This window comes from Dipodomys ordii, unplaced genomic scaffold, assembly GCF_000151885.1.
Source record: "Dipodomys ordii isolate 6190 unplaced genomic scaffold, Dord_2.0 Scaffold35, whole genome shotgun sequence".
NCBI lineage: Eukaryota > Metazoa > Chordata > Mammalia > Rodentia > Heteromyidae > Dipodomys > Dipodomys ordii.
Window position 1 is genome coordinate 1,849,360 of NW_012267251.1, and position 25,536 is coordinate 1,874,895.

General features: G+C 52.5%; 1 protein-coding gene across 1 annotated transcript in view; it reads right to left on the reverse strand.

Moving 5' to 3' along the window:
- Window positions 1-808: 808 nt before the first annotated feature.
- Window positions 809-25,536, reverse strand: part of Efcab2 (EF-hand calcium binding domain 2) — a 32,084-nt gene continuing 7,356 nt past the window's right edge. The window contains exons 2-6 of the mRNA XM_013017397.1: window positions 17,827-17,899; window positions 7,520-7,599; window positions 6,147-6,189; window positions 5,987-6,053; window positions 809-1,053 (exon numbers count right to left, since the gene is read on the reverse strand). Coding sequence (XP_012872851.1) covers window positions 941-1,053; window positions 5,987-6,053; window positions 6,147-6,189; window positions 7,520-7,599; window positions 17,827-17,899 — 376 coding nt within the window. The 3' untranslated portion in view covers window positions 809-940. The remainder of the gene's footprint in view (window positions 1,054-5,986; window positions 6,054-6,146; window positions 6,190-7,519; window positions 7,600-17,826; window positions 17,900-25,536) is intronic.

The window sequence follows — 25,536 nt, forward strand, 5'->3', positions numbered from 1 at the left end:
GCTTTCAACAAAATTCAATATGCCTTAATGATAAACGCCCTGAAGACACTAGGAATACAAGAGACTTACCTCAACATAATAAAGTTATATATGATGACAGACTCATAGCCAACATTGTACCAAGTGGGAAAAACTGAAACCACCTGTAGGAAAATGGACAGAACTGGAAATTATCATGTTGAGTGAAACAAACCAGGCTCAAAAGACAAATAACATGCCAGGTACTGGTGGCTCACACCTATAATCCTAGCGACTCAGAAGGCTGAGATCTAGAATCACAGTTCAACGCCAGCCCAGGCAGCCCTGTGAGATTCTTATCTCCAATTAACCACTCAAACAACCAGCAGTGAAGCTGTGGCTCAAAGTAGTAGAGCACTAGCCTTGAGCAAAAGAGTTCAGGGAGAGCACACAGGTCCTGACCTCAAGACCCACAACTGGTACACACACACACACACACACACACACAAAAGACAAATGACCGTGTCTTCTCCCATGGGTGGAACTTAGAGCTAATGGGGAAAGGGCAAGAAGACACAGGAGGAAGGGCACCCTGCTGGGGGACCTGAGGCAGGGAGGGGCAAGTGCACCGCGGCTGCTGCGGCGACGCAGGGAAGGGCCACAATTAAACCCACTGGAAATGCACAGGAAGTTAGCAAGGGGCGGGGAGGGGAGGGAGAAGAAAGAACAATAAAATAATCATTTCAAACAATCCATTTCAGTGTTAGAATATTTTAAGATTTGTTTTAAAATAATGATCTGTCATTTCATATGACTTGATCATACCAAGTAAATTTATATTTTAAATTATTCTAATCATATTTAAAAACAAAAAAATCTTGGAACAATTACATCACCAAGCATTTTATATATGATATAAAATGTAAGATAAGCAAAGACCAACGGTCCCTTTGCCCAGCTGTTGAAATCTTCAGAAGATTTACTATTCATCTATCACCATCATTGTTATGTAGTCCTTGTAGTTCATGGAATTGGAGTCCGGATCAATTGCAGCCGACAGCATTTCCTCCATTTCCTCTTGAGAAAAGGGCTCACCTGAGGGAGACAGAGGGTGGTTTACCATCCATCATCGTCTCAGGCTTTCTTTTCTCTTCCTACCCAATGGCCAAGCGCCATGGAGCTCAGAGCCCGACCACCACTGCCTGAGCCCCTGGAACTGTGCAGCCAGCATATCTGTGCACACCCCGGGACCAGCACATCTGTGCACATTCTGGCAGGTTGTGGACTCATTTTTCCCTGCACCATCATAAACCAAGAAACCTACTGAATCCAGCACTGTGGTCAAAGCAGCAGGGGAAATAAACACCTCATGAAGAAAGCTGTTTATGTGAATGAAAGGGATTGAATTGTTGAAAGATTAATGCAAAGCCCCAGCCTCACAGGGAGTCTATTACTACGTTCGGCAGAGGTATGGAGAGATGACTGAATGTTTACCATGAAAAGTCACTGAAGAGCAGGCCGTGGACGCCTCTGTGATCATGACATCTCTGAAGAACTCCTCAGCAGGTCTGGCCACCAGGTGGCCGAGCTAAACCCACAGACAGAAGCCACTCCTCAGCCCTGTAAAAGCTCCCCCTTGCCGGGCACCAGTAGCGCACACCTGTCATCCTAGCTACTCAGGAGGCTGAGATCTGAGGATCACGGTTCAGAGCCAGCCCAGCCAGGAAAGTCCGTGAGACTCTTATCTCCAATAAACCACCAGAAAACGGGAAGTGGGGCTGATGCTTAAGTGGTAGAGTGCTAGCCTTGAGCTGAAGAGCTGAAGGACAGCACCCAGGCCAGAGTTCAAGCCCCATGACATACCTAAAAAAAAAAAAAAAAACCTTCTCTTTGGCCAGGCACCCACAGCTAATCAGGAGGTTGAGATCTGAGGATCCCAGTAAAAAGCCAGCCTAGGCAGAAAAGTCTGTGAGGCTCTTATGGACAATTAACCAGCATAAAAGCCAGAAGAGGAGCTGCGGCTCATGTGGTACAGTGCTAGCCTTACACACAAAAGCTTGGGGCTAGCGCCCAGGTGCTGAGTTCAAGCCACACACACACACACACACACACACATGCGCACATGCACGTACGCGCACACACAAGCACACACACACACACACACAAACAACAACCACAAAATGCCTCCTTGTTGCAGTGTGGCCCAGGTTGGACCAACTGAAGTAAAAGTTGGACAGAAAATCTGAGGAGGCCGGGGCCAGAATGCCAGTGTAATGCCAAGGTCGCAGGACCCCCCCCCACAAGAAGACCACCGAGAGTCAGACTCTACAGCTGTTTTATTTAAATGGGCTGCAGCTTGGGCCTCATCCTACACTCCTACACAGCAGAGCCCAGGAGGAGAGCCCCGAGCTCAGGATTTGCAGGTCTTATATAGGCACACAATCAACCAGGTGTTTTGATTATCATCACGTGTTGCTTTGCTAGACAGAAACAAGCAACACGTGGTGGTCACTGCCTCAAACTTTTAACCTTTCCCCAGCATCTAGGCCTGGGCAGAGCACCGCACCCCACTGCTCAGAACAAGGCCTTGCTCCCGGCAGCCCTGCTGTCTCCCACCAATGGGTGGGAGCCGCGTCCCGCTGAGGGCGCAGGCTCCAGGGCCAGGCCTCTCAGGGATGCCGCATCAGGTGCTCAGGCCAGCCAGCCGCTGCTCTGCCGCCTGCCCGTTCAATGAAGATGCAGTGAAGGCAGCCATGGCTTAGGTTCGCAGTGTTCCTGAAGAGAGCCGTGTCCAGAGATGGGGTGGGGGAGGGCAGGGGCACACCTGGCTGGCCAGGACACCAAGTGCAGTGGTGGATTTGTCCACTGATGGATCAATCCAATGGCATGGGCTGCCATTGGGTGGGACCCAGCCAACCAGTTAGAGGAAGCAGGCCAAGGGGCGTGACCCGGACGGGCATCTTTGTCCCACCCTCCCCTCTGCTCCCTGGCCTCCATAAGAGGAGCAGCTGTGGTCCAGCACATGCTCCCCTCCGAGATGCTGTGCGTGAGCCCACGTCCAGGGAATCGGGTGAGAGACACGGGCCAAACGCCACAGGAAACCTTTCCACCTCTGTGCTCATGACCTCAGTATTTTGTCACAGCAACACAAAGAAGACTGACACAAATGCTGGCCACAGGCAGCAGGAAACCTGCCTGGTTTTGAGCAGCACCCAGAAGCGCCTGACACACAGATGGTAACATGTGAGCATTTGTTTAAAAATTGTTCTGAGAGCCACTCGGCTGCTAAACTACCACGTGACACTCCCGCCCCTGCCCTGCGCAGACTCGGCTGCGCAGGAACGCGTGCTGTGTGACCAGCGTTGTATCAGATGGCTTCCTGGGCATTGGAAAGCATATTCAGTCTCAAACGTCCATGCCTGGTGCTCTGTGGACATTGTGAACAGATTGTGCTATGAGGCTATGAGCACTAACTCCTAAGCCACCGAATCCCTGCACTCTTCAAGTGCATTACTCACGGACCAGGGGTCTGCTACATCTAATAATAATCATTAAACCTAACATCTGCATAGTACTGTCTAACCTCTGTATCCCTATCAAAGTAGCTCAGATACCTGGAAGATGTTGAAGTGTATTTGTTGACTGAGTCATTGTAACCACATCTATTCTCACCTACAAATACTCATTCTCTGCTCAGTCCAGAGACAGCCGGCCCCGGGCCTGGGAATGCCGTGAATGCCGTGAGCTGTGGGACAGGCTGGCGCGGCTCCACCCTGGGAATCACAGCTGCACCTTCGGCATGCGGTTAGGTGTGGTGTCACCGCCACCCAGCACAAAGCTTCTTATTGGCTGCCTGTCTTTGTCCCTCAGTTACTCATCGTGGCATGAGTCCCCCTGTGAGCCCCATTGTTCAATCCCTCCTGATTAGGGCTTCTTCAGAATGCTGAAGTCACCCCTGGTTGAACCTCTCTCAGTAGTCTAACAAACAACCCGCAGAATACTTTCCCACAGCCCCTCCCGACCATGGGACTCACCTCAAAACCCTACTACGCTTCTCCACTGCCACTGGAGGAGCCCAGACTCCTGCGCCCAGGCCTGCACAAGTCACCCCAGTAAGTCTACCTCCTCTGGCTCCCGCCTGCCACGCAGACTGCTGAGCCCGAGTTCCGAGCCGCCTCTCAGGTTTGTTTGTGCTGCTTTCCCGGCTGCATGGCTTCTGCCTCTCATTCACTTTTCAGCCAAGCACACACGCATTCATGCATGTATCCTTCACTGATCATCTGCTGCATTTACTGGTTGAAACCAACAGCATGTAAGGTTCTATACCACATTAGATTATTGAGCCCTGCCCTCAACAGCCCCTCCCATCCCCCCCACAAACATTCTGCCTTCTCAGGGAAAACTAGTTCCTCTGAGAGCCTCCAGGGCCAGGCTTTCCAGGCAGTCCAGCCTGCGTTGATCTTCTGACACTTACTTTTCTATTATCTGTTAGTTTGGCTTCCCCAATAACACTGACAAAGGGAGATTTCACTACCACTGTGCTCATAAACACTTAGCATACGTAGGCACAGGATATTAGTTCAACACAACTATTTGGGCTGTGTTGCCTAATACAATCTACCAGCTACTTCCTTTAATCCTCGGGGACGAAGAGCTTGAGCTTCGCGAGTTGTGCCACTCCCACCCAAGGCCCTGCCCACGCTCATCTTCCCACTGCCGTGGGTCCCCGTCATCCTGGCTGCTTCATCCTCCGACGGGCACATCAAGTCCCAGTGGTCAAACCAGGTGGCCATGTGCTGCAGGCCTGGCCTCCCCACAGAATTGCTGGCACTTGTGAGCTGCTGGCACATGATCAGGCCTTCCTCACTCAGGGCTCTCTGTGAGCCAGGCACCAGACACGGGAGACCCAGCCTCTGTCTCTGTCTCTGTCTCACTCACTCACTCACTCTCGCTCTAGTCAGTCTTGGGGCTTGAACTCTGGGCCTGGGCGCTGTCCCTCAGCTCTGCAGCTTAAGGCTAGGGTTCTACCACTGGAACCAGAGCACCACTTCCCGTTTTCTGCTGGTTCACTGGAGATCAGAGTCTCATGGACTTTCCTGTCTGGGCTGGCTTTGATCATGATCCTCAGATCTCAGCCTCCTGAGGAGGATTACAGGTGTGAGCCACCATTTCCTGGCAACAGCCTCTTCTCTTTGCATGAGAATGGAGGAGGTGACCAAGATAAGAATGGTTTCCAGACAGTGCCAAGGGCCTCAGAGAGTCAGGAGCACAGTGACCTCGGTAGGGAGAAATCCTAAAGGAAATGTGAGCTCCCCTGTGTGTGTGTGTGTGTGTGTGTGTGAGAGAGAGAGAGAGAGAGAGAGAGAGAGAGAGACCTACATTCAAAGCTAATATATGTGGTTTCACTAGCAGAAAAATCAAATTGTGTAAATTCACATTCAGTTGTGGGGTTATATTATCTGTAACTTTATCAACTAAAAAGCTCGTAAAAGGGAATTTTAGGCAAGCACTGGTGGCTCACACCGGTACTCTTAGTTACTCAGGACGCTGAGATCTGAGGATCATCATTTGAAGCCAGCCAGGACCCATCCAGTAAAAGCACTGGACTAGAGGCCAGCTAAGCAAGAGCATAGCCCCGGTGAGTTCAAGTCCTGATAACAGCAAAGGAAGGAAGGGGGGAGGGAGGAAAAAAGGGGTGTTACATACTCCAATTCAAATTTCCAGTCTAATAAAGGCATTGATTTATTCTGACTGATGGTCATGTTTTCTAGGTAGAAACACTGATGACAGGGCTGGCTGTAATTTACAGCATTATACATTATACACTGAATCCGCATTTGACCTACTCTTGTCATTTTGCTTTCTCTCCCCTGTCCTTTTAACCCCTACCAAATAACCACCCCACAACCAAATAGGAACATTGAATACATTATGATTAATCGTGTGCTTGATAATTTATTGTTGATAAAAAATTATGAATCCCTAACAGAAGCCTTCCTTACAGCTGAAAGGAAGAAAGCACTCTTACCTTCTTCAGTCATATGCTTGATCAGCTCTTCCCTAGTAAGAAATCCGCGTTTAGCTGTATCTAAAGCCTAAGGAAAAGCAGACGTTGTACATTTTACTTGGCGAGTAAGTTCCACATGATGGATTTACTCACACACACAAATAATCTGGAGCTCACGCACCTCAAAAGCTCGAAGGAGGACGTCCTCGGGGACAGGTCTGTATCTGTAATTTCACAACACAAGACATCAGTGCCGCCGCAGGAAGCCCCGTCTGGACGAACAAGTGACCACAGGGGACAAAACGAAAGCCGCCAGCACGCCGAGCCATGACGCTTCTGGAACTTTCTGCCATGCAATCCCTGGCAGGTCTGCTGTTACATACTAGCTTTATTTTCTTTCTTTCTTTCTTCCTCTCGTTTGGGGGGGGGTCTGGTCGTGGGGCCTGGGTGATGTCCCTCAGCTTTTCAGCTCAAGGCTAGCGCTCTACCACTTGAGCCACAGCACCACTTCCAGCTTTTTTCTGCTTATGTGGTGCTGAGGAATCGAACCCAGGGTCTCATGCATGCAAGGCAAGCGCTCTACCACTGAGCCACCTTCCCAGCCCCTTTTTCTTCATTTTTTTTTTTAATGCTTTGGGTTAGGGTTGCGCAAGGTCTGACTGTTGGCTCAGGCAGGCCCGGAGCTCAGTTCTCCAGTTCGCACCTCTGCAGTAGCCCAGGGGCCCGGCCATGCGTCCACACCCAGTTTATTGGCTGGGAGTTCACTAACTCTTTTCCCAGGCTGGCCTGGACTGCAATCCTCTAGATCTCCACCTCCAGGGTAGTTGGCTTATGGGCATAAGCCACCACACCTATTCAATTAGTATTTTTAATTATCATTACAGAAACCAATTTACGTATTTAAAAAACCTACCCTAAATCAAATTTGGTAAGCTACTCTACATTTGTTTTAAAGATCAAGATCAGCTGTTTATTTTGGAATTCTTTAAATTATCCTTAATCAGCTGTACTCTTTCCTCCTTCCCCCAATCTCTCCCTCCCTCACCCCTCCCCTCAATTTACCTCGGTCCATTTTCATACACATGCATGGAACCTAACGTCCCGGTGTGCCCCCCTCCCCTTGACTTCTAGACTCCAGCTCTTGACCCTCCTGCCCAGCCTCCAGGGCTCTGGTGTTACAGGTCTGTGACACTCCACCCAGCCAGGATTAACCGGTTCATTCACAACAGAGACAGTTACAATGTTGTGGTCTTCCTTACTTTGTGGCTTCTTTGTCCTTTCGTGGTGCTTTGCTTAGCGCACTAGCAATGTGGCTGATACTTCTAGGCACACACTACTGGTGATTCAGAGGAAGCTTCATTAACACTCAGCGGTCGCGTAAAACACAAAAAGAAAAGTCAAGTGTTCTGGAATTAACGTCATTCTCAGGCAGGGACTTGGCTCGTGTGGGCTCGAACCTGCCCGGCAGGCCTGGTCCAAGCGTCAGCCCACAACATCACACGCTAAACAAACACATGAACAAAGTTAACGCAACGCTAGTCACGCTCTACTGACCTTCTCTCCAGAAGTACTTTGGTCATCACGGGAAGAAACTTCTCGAAGCGAATGTATCCGGTGGGCTCTTCCTCCTCCACCTGCACAGCAAAGGGAAAATGTCCCTCAGGGCACGGTCACCAAGCACCGGCCTCGCTGCCTTGCTTTCTTGACCCAGGGTCTGGCCTTGCAGCGCAGGCTGGCCTTGAGCGCTAGATCCTCCTGCCTCCGACTACCCGGGTGCGCTCCTGGGCGCATCATGGCAGTGCGCACGTGCGGCAGTGTGCGGCAGTGTGCGGCGGTGTGCGGCGGTGTGCAGCGATGTGCAGCAGTGTATGGCAGTGTGCAGCAGTGTGCAGCAGTGTATGGCGGTGTGCGGCGGTGTGCGGCAGTGTGCGGCAGTGTGCAGCGATGTGCAGCAGTGTATGGCAGTGTGCAGCAGTGTGCAGCAGTGTATGGCGGTGTGCGGCACTGTGCAGCAGTGTGCAGCAGTGTATGGCGGTGTGCGGCACTGTGCGGCACTGTGCGGCAGTGTGCAGCAGTGTATGGCGGTGTGCGGCAGTGTGCGGCAGTGTGCAGCAGTGTATGGCGGTGTGCAGCAGTGTGCAGCGATGTGCAGCAGTGTATGACGGTGTGCGGCACTGTGCGGCGGTGTGCGGCAGTGTGCAGCAGTGTATGGCGGTATGCGGCAGTGTGCAGCGATGTGCAGCAGTGTATGGCGGTGTGCGGCGGTGTGCGGCGGTGTGCGGCGGTGTGCAGCGGTGTGCAGCAGTGTGCAGCAGTGTATGGCGGTGTGCGGCAGTGTGCGGCCGTGCACAGCAGTGTGCAGCCGTGTGCGGCAGTGTCGGTGGTGTGCGGCAGTGTGTGGCCTTGTGCGGTGGTGTGCGGCCATGTGAGGCAGTGTGCAGCAGTGTGCGGCGGTGTGCGACAGTGTACAGCAGTGTGCTGCGGTGTGAGGCAGTGCGGCGGTGTGCGGCCGTGTGCAGCAGTGTGCGGTGGTGTGCGGTGGTGTGCGGCGGTGTGAGGCAGTGTGCGGCCGTGTGCGGCCGTGTGTGGCGTGGCCCCACAGGTGTGCACGGGGGGAACCTCTGGACCAGGAAGTCACGAGGCAGCGGCCCTGAGCCAACTGCTCTGGGTGAGTAGCAGGCGTGCGCAAGCAGCAGGGAAGAGACGTCCCGTCGTCCCCAGTCCCCACCGGGCCCCGGGGCCCAGGGTCAGGGGAGGCAGCCAGAGGAGCAGGAGGCGGCTGGGCAGCCCGGACCTCGTGCGCGGGGCCTCCTCACCCGTGGCCATGGCTCTGGTTGACTTTGGTGGGTCCCCTGAGAACCGCCGAAGTCCCTGAGGGTCAATGGACATGTGGATTGGGGGGGGGCTGCAGTGGGGGCTGCGGGCAGAGATAGCGCTGCACAGGATGGTCAGGGGGAAGGGGGCAGGGCAGACGTGTCCCCAGACCGTGACTGGCACCCATGGCCGTGTCACCTCTCCCCACGGCAGAACACAGCCTCGTAAGCACACTGGACCTCAAACCCCTGTAAGACAGCGGTGGCACGCTGGGGCGGGACTGTGTTCCAGCCCAGTGAGGAGAAGCAACGAAGCCAGCACCCGTACACTGTGAGCACCCAACACAGCCCGGGGGCCGCCGCCTTCACGGCAGGCTGTTCGTGGGTTGCTAGGAACTTTCCAGTCCCTGCTGAAGATCCTCTTCGAGCTTGTAGATCCCAATGCAAGAGATGGGCCTCCAAAGACTCACTGTGTGGACTGAAAATAAGAAATCTAGGCAGCCGCTGACTGGGAGAAACACACTCGTCCAAGAGATAACTGCACTGCAATGTTTCTACCAGGCCGGCGCCTGCCCTCAGCAGAAATGCAGCCACCTAAAGGCAGAATGTCCCAGAAACTTTTGAGCCTATGACAATTGTCTCCAATGAACTCCAGGCGTCACGTTCAGTTGTCCCTGGTAATGTGTGAGCAGTTCCCAGCTCCAAGAGTCTCTTAAAGGCCAAAGCAACCCATGCAAGAAAAGAAGGGGGGGAGGCAACAGTGCTTGATAAGAAATGCACTCATGTCCTTGCCCACGCATGTAATCACAACCGCTCTGTGCCGCATAGCTCAGGGCAGTGAAGTCCTGAATTCAAACCCCGGTCTCGCCAACAAGAAGAAAAAGCAATGCTCTGTTACCTGTGGAGCAATAATCTTAACGTGCCCATCCTGATGGCCCTGGAGATCTGCTCCAGAACCCTCCAGAGGGTTCCTTCCCTGTCCGCCACGCTTACAAGGCCCAGCCCTCCTCACGCTCCCCAGTCTTCCAGTCCTCCACCGTTCCCAGCCTGTCCAAGATCAGCCCCAGAGCAGCAAGACCACCACGAAGACTGCCGGGGACACGGACGGTGCTCACCACACACACACACACACACACACACGCTGCCGGGGACACGGACGGTGCTCCCCCCCCCCCCCCCCCCACACACACACACGCTGCCTGCACCTTCCACCAGCCCAGGGAGAGGTGAAAACTGCATGCTCTCCCTGCTTAACAAATCCTTCTAAATAAAACTAACACACCGCAAAAAGCCTGCCAGTTAACTCCAATGTTCCTTTTGGGTTTAAAATTTTTTAAAGAAAAATGAGTACAAATAGAGGTCTTACAGTGAAAAAGGAAACGCCGTCTACTTCCAGATTGGCAAGAATGTGACCCAACACTGCCCTCTGCAGGTCACACCCCGCCTGCTCTGCACACGCAGGTTGTACACACATGGTATCTCAACGTAATCACATTTACTAGGACCAGACACTATTCTGTAAGATTTTATATTTAAATAACATTAATTTTAAGATCATTTGGGTTTACAAAAGTAAAGAACTCACATACCCTACCCATTTTCTCACTTTAACTTTTTGTTTGTTTATGTTTTTATGCCAGTCCTGGGCTTGAACTGCAAGCACTGTCCCGGAGCTTTTGTGCTCAAGGCTAGCACTCTACCACTTGAGCCACAGCTCCATTTCTGGCTTTTTTTTTTTTTTTTGGTGGTTAACTGGAGCTAAGAGTCTCACAGACTTCCCTGCCTGGGCTGGCTTTGAGCCGGATGCACATCGGCCTGCCTTCCCTTCATGTGATGTCCTCCAGGCTTGTCTGTGTTGTCTGGAGGCTGAGGAACATTCCAGATGTGTGCCACACTCTCCTCATCTAGTCATCCACTGACAGACCGTGATGATGTTGCCATGTTTCGGTTACTGTGAATAGCACTGCGATGAGCATGGTGGTACAGATGGGTTCAATTCCACTTCCCTTGGGGCTCTGTATGCTCAGAGGTGGGGCAGGATCCAGCGACAGTTCTGGCCTTAGTGCTCTGAGGATCCACCACTTTTTCTGTAACAGCTCTACTGACTTACACTCCCACCACTGGTGTAGAGTTCCTTTCTTTCCATATCCTCCACATTTCTTGGCATTTTTTGACTTGGGCCGGGGGCAGTGCTGGTGTTTGAACTCAGTGAAACAGGTACAATAAAAGACAGTCAAAATCCATCTCTCCCCAGTGACAAAACAATGTGTCCATAAACTCAACTATTTCATGCTTCATGAAAACCAACACAATGTTAGTAGCGTGGAGGTTTACAAAGAATCTCTCTTTCAACTAGCTTCAGGTCACCAAATATGATATTCCTGTGATTTAGAAAAACAATTTGTAGGAGCATTCCTTAATGATAGCACCTCAGCCCAGTACGTATGAGGTCCTCAGTCAAACCCCATAAGCAAAAGAAAAAAGTTTTTGAAAATACTATTTGTAGTAGTGTATAAAAACCATGAGTGATTTCAAGCTAGACCCTAAATAACATAACCAGACCCCAATCCTCCTGCCTACTTCTCCCAGATAGCTTGGGATTACAGGCGTGAGCTACCATGCCCAGAGCTCCTGAAGGCTTTTTTTATGGTTTTCCTCATTTAGCTAACTGAGTAGAGACTAAAAGTAATCCCAGATGTTTAACTGTACATGTACTTACATTTTGATTGCTGCAATTATTAAAATATCCAAAATTATCTTGAATCAGATTAGGATAGGACTTTCCAATTTTCTTCAAAGATAACCTGGTCTAGTATGTGGTTAAGGCCCAATAATCACTAGCTCAGAGTAATTTTTGTTTGTTTTGTTAGTTGTGGGGCTTGAACTTGGCACCTGGGCACTATTCCTAAGCTCTTTTGCTCAAGGCTAGCGCTTTACCTTTTGAGCCACAGCACCACTTCCAGTGTTCTGGTGGTTCACCTGGTGAGTCTCATGAACGTTCCAGCCGGGGCTGGCTTTAAACCATACTCCTTAGAGCTCAGCCTCCTGAGTAGCTAGGATTACCGGTAGAAGCCACTGGCGCCCAGTTCAGAGTAGTTTTCAGTTACTCTTCTGCCTGTAATTTGGAACGTTTGAACGCGTCAATCTGCGGTATTGTAAAGCTCCTCTCTGTTAACCGCGTGGGGCCTTGCCAGGCTGCGGGCACTGGGCTCACTGCACCCAGCATGAGGGACAGAAGGGAACGTGCAGGAAGGGAACAGCAACAGGAGGTGACCGGCCGGCTCCTGAGCCAGGCCTGCCAGGTTACAAACAGGTAGGCGCTCTGCCCTGGTGGAGCGCAGTGCACGTGGCGCAGGAGGAGACTGCGCCAAGCAGCAAGACGCTGGCTTGAAATGGTGTTAGTGCCCTGAAACAGCACGCAGGCCGGAGCCTCTGCTCAGCGCCAAAACTTACTCACAATTTCAAGGTCAAAAAGAATAAAAAATTAATGTCAAGGTCACGGGTCTTCACAAAGCAGATGAAAATGGAGACATCTGATGTCAACAGACTCCTGGATGCTTTCTTGCTGCGTTCCAGCATGTTCTGGCCCAAATCTAACACTTGTGCTCATTTTGGGTACTTGGGGGGAGCCATGACCAAACAGAAAACTAAGAGCAAGAACCAAGGTTTTGCCCAGGAAGGTATATGACAAATCCCAGATGTGCAGGGACAACAGTGCAGGGACAACAGGGCAGGGCGGCGGGCCTGGCCGGGGAGCCCCTCAGCCAGGGGACGTGAAAGAACTATAGGTTTTCTTTCTCTGATGGGGTCAGAAGTGGGGAACTAAGCAGTGGAGTGGCATGCTCCGTTCCGCCCCTTTCAGGAGACCCACTGTGACTGCAGCACGAAGAGCACGCTCATGAGAACAGAGGACAGGGCAAGACCAGGGTGAAGACACGGGATGGGGGCAGCAGTGTAACTTAGAAGCTGATGACAGAAGAGGTGGCAGAAACTGCTAACAAGTCATCAGGTTAGAGCCGGGCACTGGTGGCTCACACCTCTAATCGTGGCTACTCAGGAGGCTGAGATCTGAGGATAGCGGTTCAAAGCCAGCCCGGGCAGGAAAGACCGTGAGACTTCTATCTCCAATAAACCACCAGAAGACCGGAAGTGGTGCTGTGGCTCAAGTGGTAGAGCGCTCGCCTTGAGCTGAAGAGCTGAGGGACAGCGCCCAGGCCCAGAGTTCAAGCCCCACGACCGACTAAAAAAAAAAAAACAAGACATAAGGTTAGGTTTTTAAGTCTGCATCTCTTATCATTAGTACCATAATCTTGTATTTTCCATATACCTGAACTTATTTTTCTTTCAACATTTTTATTCCACATATTTAAAAAAATTGGTTACAGATCAATTTAACACGCCTGGCATTCTTTTCAACACAACGTTAGTCAATATGGGTAGTTTTTTGATTTCCTTTTAAAGCATGACACATCTTGCCTGCTACCAGAGGCTCGCACCAGCCTTGAGCAGAAAAAGCCAAATGAGAGTGCAAGGCCCTGAGTTCAAGCCCAGTGCGCACACACACACACACACACACACACACACACCAAAAGTCACATCTTGTGTTGGAGGGAAAACTGGGTGCTGGTGGCTCACGCTTTTAATCCTAGCTCCTCAGGCCACTGAGATCTGAGGATCGTGGTTTGAAGCCAGCCTGAGCAGCAAAGTCCATGAGACTCTTCTCTCCAATGAACCACCAGAAAGCAGCAGTGGCGCCGGGCTCGAGCATAGCGGTCCTCAGCATGCGGACTCGCTCACCTTCTAGTGACGGTGACGGTGACTGCGGGCCTGCTTCCCCCAGCTGCCAAACACAGGGCGTGTGCCGCGTTGATGGACAGCAGTTATCACGCTCCTTTTCCCTAAAGAGCTTTTCCATTCTTGTCCCAGCTGGCAGAAGCAGCAGCATGAAGAGAGCACCCTGATTTGTCATTATCAGTCACCAGCACTTCAAGCTGCAGCGAGAATCCCACAAGGACTGTCTGTCTGTCTGTCTGAGCCTACCCAGTGCAGTGAACCCAGTAGCCTGCGACTCCTCTGGCCCGGACTCTCCTTCAGGTCCCTGGCCTCTGCCACACAGGCCAGGAGCAGACTTCGTTCTCCCGGCATCTTTGTGAGACACAACTACCCTATCGGAGGTCATCTGTTTTTTTTTTTTTCTTTCTGACATCTTTGGATCGATTTGATGTCCCATAATTCTTTTATCTTCTATTATCAACTTGGAAACTGCACTTTTCATTCCATTCTGCTGTAGTTAATCTTAATAAAGCACTCACATACTGTAATTATGCACTGTTTTAGCTCTAACATCTAGCAGTGCTCTCTTTTTTGTTTTTGTTTTTTGTGCTGGCCCTGGGGCTTGCATGCAGGGTCTAGGCACTGCCCCTGAGCTTTTTTGTTCAAAGCTAGCTCTCTACCACTTCAGCCACAGCTCCACATCTGACTTTATTTTTTCTTTTTGTCAGTCGTGGGGCTTGAACTCTGGGCCTGAGCACTGTCCCTCAGCTCTTCAGCTCAAGGCGAGCGCTCTACCACTTGAGCTACAGCACCACTTCTGGTTTTCTGGTGGTTTATTAGAGATAAGAGTTTCACAGCCTTTCTTGCCCAAGCTGGCTTTGAACCATGATACTCAGATCTCAGCCTCCTGAGTAGCTAGGATTACAGGCGTGACCAACTGGTGCCTGGCTCACGTCTGACTTTTTGATAGTTAACTGGAGACAAGACTCTCACAGGCTTTCCTGCCCAGGCTGGCTTCAAACCATGATCCTCAGAATTCAGCCTCCTGAGAAGTTAGTATTACAAATGTGACCTTAGTAATGCCTCTTTGAAAGGATTTATTTAGGGGCTGACAGTACAGCTTGCTGATAAGAGTGTGTGCTTAGAAAGGCACCGAGTTCCATCCCCAGCACTGCAAAACAGACAAATGAAATAACAAAACTAAAATTAAATGAATAAAGGGATTAACAATATCTCATTTTGATTTCAGTTTTTGCTGATTTGTGTTCCTTATCTTTTTGGAGGCAGGGTCTCAGTACAGAGCCCAGGTCGGCTTTGAACTCACGGTCCTCTTGCCCCAGCCTATGAGCACTAGAGTCTCTATCTATTCCTTTTCTCTGGAGTACTGCTCTATTTCTAATTAACAGAGTATCCGTGGAACGACTGAGTCAAGAGGAAAATTACCCAGGGACATTCTTTAGCCCAAAGCCCGTAGGGGAGCCGGCCGAGGACACAGCGGGAATAACGCTGGGGAGCTGGGAACAGGCAGAGGCATGGAGACTACTAAGAGCAGGACACTGAGGCGGGAGCCAGCGGGGTAAGGAGTGCTCTAGAAGCATCAGCTACTTCTGCAACAGGAGGGAATGGGGTAGGAGCACTGGGGTACGGTCTGTTTAAAATGTAAAGCCAGGGCTGGGAGCCCGGGGCTCACGCCTGTAATCCGAGCTACTTAGGAGGCTGAGATCTGAGGATCATGGTTCAAAGCCATTCCGGGCGGGAAACTCTTATCTCCAGTAAACCACTAGAAAACCGGAAGTGGTGCTGTAGCTCAAGTGGTAGAGCACTTGCCTTGAGCTGAAAGGCGCAGGGACAGCGCCCAGGCCCAGAGTTCAAGCCCCACGACGGACAAAAAAAATAATAATAATAAAGCCAGGAATTGTCTCATAATACCCCTCAGCAACAACGAATGACAGGCCCTGTGCTGGAAGGGTGTGGAAATTAATAGTTCCATGGCAGCAAAAAACAGGCATCCTAGGGGCTGGGAAGGCGGCTCAGTGGTAAAGCGCTTGCCTTGCATGCATGAGGCCCTGGGTTCGATTCCTCAGCACCACATAAGCAAAAAGAAAAAAGCCGGAAGTGGTGCTGTGGCTCACGTGGTAGGGTGCTAGCCTTGAGCAAAGGAAGCTCAGGACAGCGCCCAGGCCCTGAGGTCAAGCCCAGGACTGGAAAAAAAGAAAAATTCAAAAACTTCAAAAGGACATCCTGGAGGGTCTAAATGCGCGGCCAACGCTGAGACGTAAGGCCGGGGAGCGGCCGCCGAGGCCTGGACGAGCCCAGGACGGGGGTGACCCGGCCAGGTCAGGCAGCTAGCGACGGCCACACCAAGAGAGGAGCGACACATGGGCGGGCAGCGACGTGGCCAGGCCTCGGGCTGGCCAGCAGGAAGGCCGCGCCATGCCACACCGCGCGGGTTCCAAGGCTTCCTCCTCGGGCCTGGGCCGCAGAGCCACACCCACGCCCGCTGGCCAACGCAGGGTCCAGGGACAATCTCCCAACTGGCTCCCAATCCCGGTGACATGCTAAGGGTTTCATCCAGTGTTGGCCAGGGAGACGCAGAGGGAGCCCGAGAATGGGGGCCACGTTTGACAGAGCACAGGCCCACAAGCTCCCAGGGACAGGGCCGGGGATAAGCGCCCAGAGCCCCGTGCGTGGCCCTGTCCACACAGGCCCTGCTCCCACACGCCCTCCGGGTCTCCTCTGTAATTAGCTCATTGAGGCTTGAACTTCAAAGCACCCACGGAAACCCAGCCTCTCCCCCGCCTCCACGCCGCAGAGCAGAGGCACCCTGCCTAGGGAGCAGTTACCTGCTCACCCTGCCACCGCTGCCCTGCGTGAGGCCGGCAGGCCGGGGACACCCGGAGACGCAATACTCAGAGAATATGAAATGGATGGGTCAGTGAGTGAATTTTCTTTTTTGGATGGTCGTGGGGCTTGAACTCTGGGCCTGGGCGCTGTCCCTCAGCTCTTCAGCTCAAGGTGAGCACTCTACTGCTTGAGCCACAGTGCCACTTCCAGTTTTCTAGTGGTTTATTGGAGATAAGAGTCTCACAGACTTTCCTGCCTGGGCTGGCCTTGAACCATGATCCTCAGATCTCAGCCTCCTGAGTAGCTAGGATTACAGGCGTGAGCCACCAGCACCCAGCTGAGTGATTTTTTTCAGATTTCAAACTGAGCTCCAGAAAGTGACAGGCTGAAAGTTACAACACCCGGGAGAAGACGGTACCTAAGCCACAATTCAAGCACACAACACACAACCACTCATGGGCTTCAACAAGCCTAAAGCAAGCATACACACAGCTGGTGCTCACACCTGTCATCCTAGCTACTCAAGAGGCTGAGAGCTGAGGATTGCAGTTTGAAGCCAGCCCAGGCAGGAAAGTCTGTGAAATTCTTGTTTCCAATGAATCACCAGAAAACTGGAAGTAGTGCTGTGGCTCGAAATGGTAGAACGCTACTTGAGCTGAAGAGCTGAGGGACAGCACCCAGGCTCAGAGTTCAAGACCCATGACTAACAACAACAACAAAAGCAAACAAAACACACACACACACACACGCTCACAAACATGTTAAACACTATTACCAGTGAGCAATAGGACATCTGTCCCCAGGCAGAGCATCCATCTCCTGACCAGGACTCACGTTCTCTGTTAAATAAAAACGACAGGAGACCGGGTGCCGGTGGCTCACACCTGTATATCCTAGCTACTCAGGAGGCTGAGGTCTTAGGATCATGGTTCAGAGCCAGCCCGGACAGGAAAGTCTGTGAGACTCTTATCTCCAATAACCTACTAGAAAACCACATACTCTACTTCATGAGTAAAGGGACGCCCATTTCTAGAACCACAAAATAAAGCCAGTCACCATCTCAAAATCCACTGTATTTGTAAATCAAATTATCATTATAAATAATAATTTAGAACTTTTACACTGATCTTATTTTACTGCTGCCTACTGGTTATTCTGATAGTTGTATTTCTCCAAGTAAGTAACCAAAAGTCTTTCTGCTTCTATCCCATGAAACACCATCATTTACACACTTCTGTCCTCTATTCCCGCGCCTCCTGGCCTGCCTTCAGCTGGGCTTTGAAGACAGAGTTGCTTGTGAGATGCATAGGCGTCTCCTGGCCGCGCTGGGCCGCAGGCTGCCCTGGGCCAGGCCTGGTCTCTGTGGCTCAGGCTCTGTGGTGTCAGGCGAGGGTTTTAGTCACGAAGTGGAGCACGCGTCTCCCCACCTACCTCGGCAATGAGGTCTTGCAGCTCCCCTTCAGAGGGGCAGCACCCCAAGGATCTGATAATCGTCCCGATCTCTCTGGGGGAAGAAAAGGCATTAATACTTTAGAACAGGAACTATAAAGGCAACTGCTGTGTAAACTATCAGGTGAAATATTGGTCTAAATGATTTCATACCATAAATAACACAGCAAACCAATTCATGGCGTTGGGCTTTCTGGTTATACGACACTTTCGGGGAAGGACAGGTGGAACCAGAGCGACAGAAGCAATGCTTTCAGTGATTGCTCGTGCCAGCCCTCATCAAAGCCCCCCCCCAAGAGCAGCGGGGGGGGGGGGAGTCTCCCAGCTTCTGGTTCCAGGCTGCAAAAATGCGGGTGCTATTGTCTCCAGAGACCCTGGTGTTAAGGTGTCAGCCTGCACGGTCAGCTCCCCACCCTGCCACTGCCCACAGCGGGCAGTGCCCGCGAAAAATAAGCCTCGTCCAGAACACAGCACCTCCCAGCAACACGCGCAAGCGGCTAAAGACCCCGGGGAACAGCAAATCCCTGGCAACACACAGCCGCTCCTCAGTAAGAACATCCCCACCCCACCCCCGGACTGGGCCCACGAAGCCTCCCCAGAGGTCAGAGGCTCACAGGACGACATTGCTAAGCATTTCCAACAGAAAGCATTACAGCTACAGTCAGAGTGCTTGAGTGTTAACTAAACCCTCAGGCTGGCATGCAGCTCAGCCGCAAAGCACTTGCCCAGCCCTGCGAGTGCAGCGTCCTGGGTTCCATCCCTCGTATCAAAGAAGAAAAGACCCTAACTATGCGCTTCTCTAAAGTATTTAATTTCCTTCCTGCTTAGGATAATTTTAGTAAAATTTAATTTACTCCCTATTTTAATGAGAATACATTTTACAGAAGACTCAGTGTGTGTGTGTGTGTGTGTGTGTACACTAGTACTAGGATTTGAACTCAGGGCCTCAAATTCTCACTTAGCTTCTTCCCTCACAGTTGGATCTTCTGCTTCACCTGGGGCTGCTCGGGGACCTGTGTTCAGTGGTTAATTAATCTATGCAGGTCTCCAACACTTGACAGTCAGCCTTCCAACAGTCCAAGCCAGGAGCCTGGCCTCTGGCCCTGGGCCTCTGTCCTGCCTGGTGACCTGTAGCCCTGAGCAGCTCCCTTCTCAGCTTCTGGGTGTCTGTGCAGCCCTGCTGGAGGAAGACAAGCAGAAAGACCCTGGCCACGACAGCGCCGCGCTCCCCAACCCCCAGCGGGGCCTGGAGGGTGCTCAGCAATCTTCCTCCGTTCCCAGCCAGCTTGCCCAGGACGGCATCTCATCGCTCTGCCTGAGCTGCCACGCTCTGCGCCCCTCCGCCCTGCGGAGCCTGGGGCCCGCTCACTGTCCACACAACAGGGCGCTACAGTACGCTGACACCTCTGTGGCACCTTGGTATGGTTTGGATGTTCAATGTGTCCCAAAGACCCGTGTGCTACAGGCGCGGCGTCCAGCCTGGCTCTGAGCTGGTGGAGCCCGCGGGGGCGGGCCTAGGGGTAGGAAGTTAGGTCTTGGGGTGAGCTGTGGGATACTGAGACGCCAGCCTTTCCTGTCTCCTTGTTTCCCGGCCACCGTATGGTGAGCACGCCTCCGCCATCGCTCCTGCACCATTGCTGTGCTGCCTGTGCTGCCACCGGCCAAGCAGCCGCCGACTGACACCTTCAAACCCACAAGCCAGAGGAAGCATCCCCTCCATTCTCCCCAAGACCACAGCACAACACAACAGTGGAAATGCCACTCAGACACAGGTAGCCTGGATGTCCTGCCTTCAGACCCTGCAAGAACCGCCGCCTAGCCGGGTGATGGTGCCCTGCAAGCCTAGCTGCTCAGGAGGCTGAGATCTGAGGATCGCAGTTGGAAGCCAGACTGTACAAGAAAGTCTATGAGACTCCTATTTCCAATTAATTACTCCCAAAAAGCCAGAAGTGGAATTATGGCTCAGTGGTAGAACACTAGCCTGGAGCAAAAGGCAGCTCAGGGACAGCCCCCAGGCTCTGAGTTCAAGCCCCAAGACCCACACATACACACACACACACACACACACACACACACACACACAGCCCCTCATAAGGACAAGGTGACCAGCCGGAAGACAGCTGGGGAGGGGGAGGGCCGGCTCTGCGGCTGGCCGGGGCTCTGGGCTCAGAGCAGCAGCTGGCACGCCCTGCTCTCTGCACCTACCACCAAGGAGCGCCCCGGGAGGACTGCGGGGGAACTGCGGGTCAGTCCCGGGAGGACTGCGGGTCAGCCCCGGGAGGACTGCGGGTCAGCCCCGGGAGGACTGCGGGTCAGCCCCGGGAGGACTGCGGGGGGACTGCGGGGGGACTGCAGGTCAGCCCCGGGAGGACTGCGGGGGGGGACTGCGGGTCAGCCCCGGGAGGACTGCGGGGGGACTGCGGGTCAGCCCCGGGAGGACTGCGGGGGGACTGCGGGTCAGCCCCGGGAGGACTGCGGGGGGACTGCGGGTCAGCCCCGGGAGGACTGCGGGGGGGACTGCGGGCCAGGCCACGCGGGGAGGAGCAGCCAGGTGTCCACACCCTGCAGGCCTTCCTCCTCGGCTCCCTGCTTCACGTGGTAACCAAGCCAGATGGACTTGCGGCCTCACAAGGGCACAGGTGCGCAGCACCGCCTTACCAAGCCCCAGCCCTGGGTTCTAGCCCTAGAACAGGTCGGGCAGGGCCCCTGCAAGGTCCTGAAGCCTGGAGAGTGGAGGGAAATCACCGCAGAAGGAGCCGTGTCCTGAAACACACGGCGCCTGGGAGCACTGCCCTGCGCCTCTCCGCCGCCCTGCGCCTCTCCGCCGCCCTGCGCCTCTCCGCTGCCCCCACGCAGAGAGCCGGGTGGGGCCAGAGGACTCCAGATGGCCACAGGGTGAGCTGGGTGCCGCCAGGGGCAGCCTGTGACTGTGGACAGCTCAGCCTGACCAGCGGCCTGGCTCCTGGCAGTGGGAGGAGGAAAGAAGAAAAAGGAAGCGCGGGAGGTGAAGGTCAGGCGGTGCATTCTGCGGAGGAGGGTCACGAAGGGAATGTGGACCATGCTGGAGGAGATGGAGGACTAGACATGCCCAAGACGCCGAGTAGAGGCAGCAAGCTGAGCATCCTGCCTGCCGCGCTCTAGACCCCAGCCCACACCGCACCACAAACAGCAGCAGAAAGGACGTTGCCAGCCCTGAGGCTCGCACTCAGGACTGGGCTCTGTCCCTGATTTCCTGTTGCTCAAGGCTAGCACTCTACCATTTGAGCCATGGCACCACTTCCGGCATTTTCTGTGATTTAGCTGGAGATTCAATTTGTACAGCCTTTCCTGCCTGGGCTGGCTGTGAACTGCGATCCTCAGATCCCACCCCCTGAGGGGCTAGGATTACAGGCGTCAGCACCTCTCCTGGGTTTTGAAGTTCACGAGCGCACACGGCAGCAGGCAGGCCATCGCCCCTGTCTTCTGAGGGGGAGTCTGGACGCCCACAGACGCCCTGTGGATACCTGCGGCAAGTCACCACCTTGGTCGCTGCCACACCCACACACCAGTGACAGCACCATAACCGTCCATAACCTCGCGTGTACAAGGGGGAGGCCAAAGCAAGCAAGAGGCAAATTTTATTTATCGCCTTTTGGGGGTTTTTGTGGTTACATGTACTGTACATTTTACATAGAACAGCACGAATGAGGTACAGACCAGGCCAGGCTAGGGCTCTATACTGCTACAAAGCAAGAACCTTTGTGCCCACTACAATTTACTTGAGCTGAAACAGGGGCTTTTGATGTTTTTGTGCCAATCCTGGGGCTTTAACTCAGGACTTAGGTTCTTAGGCTACCACTTGAACCACAGCTCCATTTCCAGCTTTCTGGTGGTTGCTTGGAGATAAGAGTCTCATGGACTTTGTTCTCTTTCTTTGTTGTCTTTGAACGGAGATCCTCAGAACTATGCAATTTGTGGGCATGGACAGGAAGAGGAGATGAGGGAAAGTGAATGAAGGTGACATTGTCCAAAAACATTGTACTCATCACCTGACTTAAGGAATTGTAACCCCTTTGTACCACTCCTTAATATCAATTAAAAAAGAATGTGCTTTTTGCACTTGTAGTAAACATGAGCATGAAATTATTTCTGAGCAAATGGTCACAATGAATGGTGTCATCATTTGTAACACACATTGGACCACTTAGACCTGACTGGTTGAAGATGGGTTCTTGGCAAGCTGGCACTCCATGAGCGTAGTTTCATACGTCAGACACCAGGTGGCGCCAGTGCCCGTGAGCTAGATGGTGAGTCTTCAGCTTTAAGGGCAGTTTAAGGTCAAAACCATCCCACGTGAAGAGCAGATTCAGGACCTTCTTGCAGTTCTAAGGACAGAGTGAAACCTTCCACCTCTGAGGCTGTGCCGCGGGGAAGAGAATACTTAAAGTCATTTAAATTTAAAGCAGTTCCTGAGAACAAAGATTTTGAAAATGATTTGCTTTCAACAGATTTTAACGAATACTGTACACAACTATATGGCATGTACTATTTACAGTAAGAACAAAATTAGTACCTTCCCTTATTTCCTATGAGGACATTTTTTCACAGATCTTTTATTTATTGAAGGGAAAAAACAAAATCAAGCTAAAATTAGGGCAAAATCAGTATTTGACTGATGTACTCTGCTCATTTCAAGCCAGGCTCACTCCAGTGACTCAAATCTAGAATCGTAGATACTCAGGAGGCTGAGGTCTGAGGACTGGGTTTGAAGCCAGCCAGAGAGGAAAGAAAGTCTATGAGAATTAACCACCAAAAAGCAGAGGTGGATTTGTGGCTCAAGTAGTAGAGCTTGAAAAAAACGCAACAGGGACAGCACCAGGCTTAGTATAAGCCAGGACTGGCACAAAAATAAACAATTAAAGAAACAAAAACACTCTCAAGGTCCTGCTAATCAAGCGAAGATCTTTCCTTTTCCTTTTTTCCCTTTTTGTCTTGTGCGGGTACTGAGCTTTGAAGTCAGAGCTTCACATACTTCCTTAGCCTTTTCGCTCAAGGCTGGTGCTCTGCCACTTGAGCCACAGCTCCACGTCTGGCTTTTTGCTGGCTAACTCTCCCAAACTTTTCAGCCTGAGCTGGCTTCCAATCTCAATTCTCAGATCTCCATTCTTCCCTTCCGTTTCCCAGGCCTCGTATCTGCTCTCTGGAACCTTCTAATCTGACTCCTAATCGTGGTGTGGGTGTGTGTAAGGATTGGGCCCAAGGCCTTGCACACACAAAGCTCAGGCTTTCCTACTGTCCTCTAGACTTCGCTCCTGATAACAGAATGTCAAGGCTCGAAAGGCAGCTCTGGAGATGCTGTCCTGATCCAGAGCCTTGGACTGCTGCAGCCACTAACCACCTGCGCCAACCCCCAGCTCCGTCGCCGCTATTTTCTCCACGCACATGGCCTGCGTTACACCAGGCATGGACTTACTGCTCTCTGGTATGGTGTTTGTATATGCCTATCTCCTCCGCCCCTCTGTAGCGTAAGGCTCATAGGAGGCCACACTGTGTCCCCCGCGCACTGCACCTCCCCCCCCCCGCCTCCCCCCGCAGGCTGCACTTCGCAGTGGCTCACAGGCCATGGGCGCTCAGCGGTACTGTGGACAAGCAGATGGACACACAGTGGCCACCACAGGCTGGGGGAGGGAAGGGACAGGTGGGGAGAGGGGGGTAAGAGTGTAGAGGTGTGCAGATGGGTAGCTGTCATTGATGATAATCGGATGTTTCAAAATAGCTTTGAGAAGGGAGGTGCTGGGCCGCTGGTTCCTGTTACTGTGCTTGGGGCGGGGTCTCACCGTCTAGCCCAGGCCGGCCTGGAACTCATGACCTTGCGCCTCAGCCTGACTGCATCCTGGTATGCCGAGGCCAGCCCGACACCACTGCGTCTGAGGGCCACCAACAAAACAACTGGGCTGATGCTGAGCGCCAAGGCCAGGCAAGACGAACAGAAGCAGCAGCAGCTGACACGGTGTGGAGTAGAGCAGGCGAAGCAGTACTCTGCGCTGGGTGCTGGGTGCTGAGTGCTGGGTGCCGGGTCATTATCAAATCCAGCAGACTATAGTTCAGCTCACGACGCCACCCACGGCGTTCGTTCCTCGGCTTGGCCTTGGAGCTGTCGCCAGCTCTGTGCTGTGTGAACAGGGGTCGCTGGGAAGGTCCCCAGCGTACTCAGCATCAATTATCCCTATTTCTGCAACTCTAAAATTATTTCAAAACAAAACATGTGGTTCTGGTTTGTTTTTTTCTGCCGGAGCTCACATCCAGGGCGGTGTGCACTAAAGGTAAGTATTCTATCACCGGGCTATATCCTCAGCCTTTGAAATAGTTTTAAAAGAATGGAAGAGATTATGTTTTTAAATGGTGGGAGGCTAAATTTCTTTTATCTCTGTGATCAAGAAGCGGAAGCTGGGCTGGTGGTACACACTTGTAATCCCAGTCCAGGGAGGCTAAGGCAGGAGGATCCGAGTGTTCCTGGAGACATCTGGAGCGGGGAAGGGAGTAATGGGGGGAGGGGAGATTTGGGGGTAATCAGCTATTTTGGGGGGGGTCTGGCCGTGGGGCCTGAACTCTGGGCCTGGGCGCTGTCCCTCAGCTCTTCAGCTTAAGGTGAGCGCTCTACCACTTGAGCCACAGCGCCACTTCCAGCCTTTTTCTTTTTGCTTTTGTGGTGCTGAGGAATTGAACCCAGGGCCTCAGGCATGCAAGGCAAGCGCTCTACCACTAAACCACCTCCCCAGCCCCTGATCAGCTATTTTTAAAAGAACACTTTTTCTATGTAGGGACACTGACTCCGATAAAAGACTTTCTCATGTAGTTTCTCCTGATTCTTTTTGTTTTTTTCTGCTGAACGTGGGGCCTGAACTCCGGGCCTGGGCGCTGTCCCTCAGCTCTTCCACCGAGGCGAGCACTCTACCACTTGAGCCACAGCGCCACTTCTGGCTTTTTCTGCTTATGTGGTGCTAAGGAATGGAACCCAGGACCTCTCTTGATTCTTTATTTGTGGCTAAATGTATGGATCCTCCTGGATTGTGCTGTTCATCTTCCCCATTCGGCTTCCTGCAGGACCCGCCCTCGGTTTAACTCCTGAGTCTCTACCTCCACGCCCCCTCGGGGTGGAGCCCAGAGCCAGTGCTGCTCTTTTCCAAACCACTCTCCAGGCCAAGCGCTTTCCCCGCACACTGCAGACACTGCAGCTGCCACCTGCCTCCTGGGAATGCTCCTGTGACCTGCACACCATTTGCACATTTTTAGATCTAGGCCAGGATCTCTGCCACACCTCTCTTACTAGGCTTGTTGGTGGAAGGGCACCCCCAGGGCCTGCCCCTGCCAGCCAAGCTCTCCACTGCTGACCTGCCGTCCCAGTCCTTCTAACACTTTTCTCCTCTTGGTTTGGGGTGCTCGGGAGGCGTGGGGAGAGTCTCAAGTGTGGGGAGCACAGGCGGGTCTGAAGCTCAGCATCCTCCGGCCGCCACCTCCTAATGCCGGGGCCTCGCAGCGGCCACCACGCACAGCTGCACCGGGTCTTCAGAGCAAATGACGCTGACGCTCCTTCCTGCTCTTCTTTATCAGTTATCTTGGCTATTCCTATTTAATTTTTTCTTCATGTGAACATTAAAATTCACGTGTCGGGCTGGGAAGGTGGCTCAGTGGTAGAGCACTTGCCTTGCATGC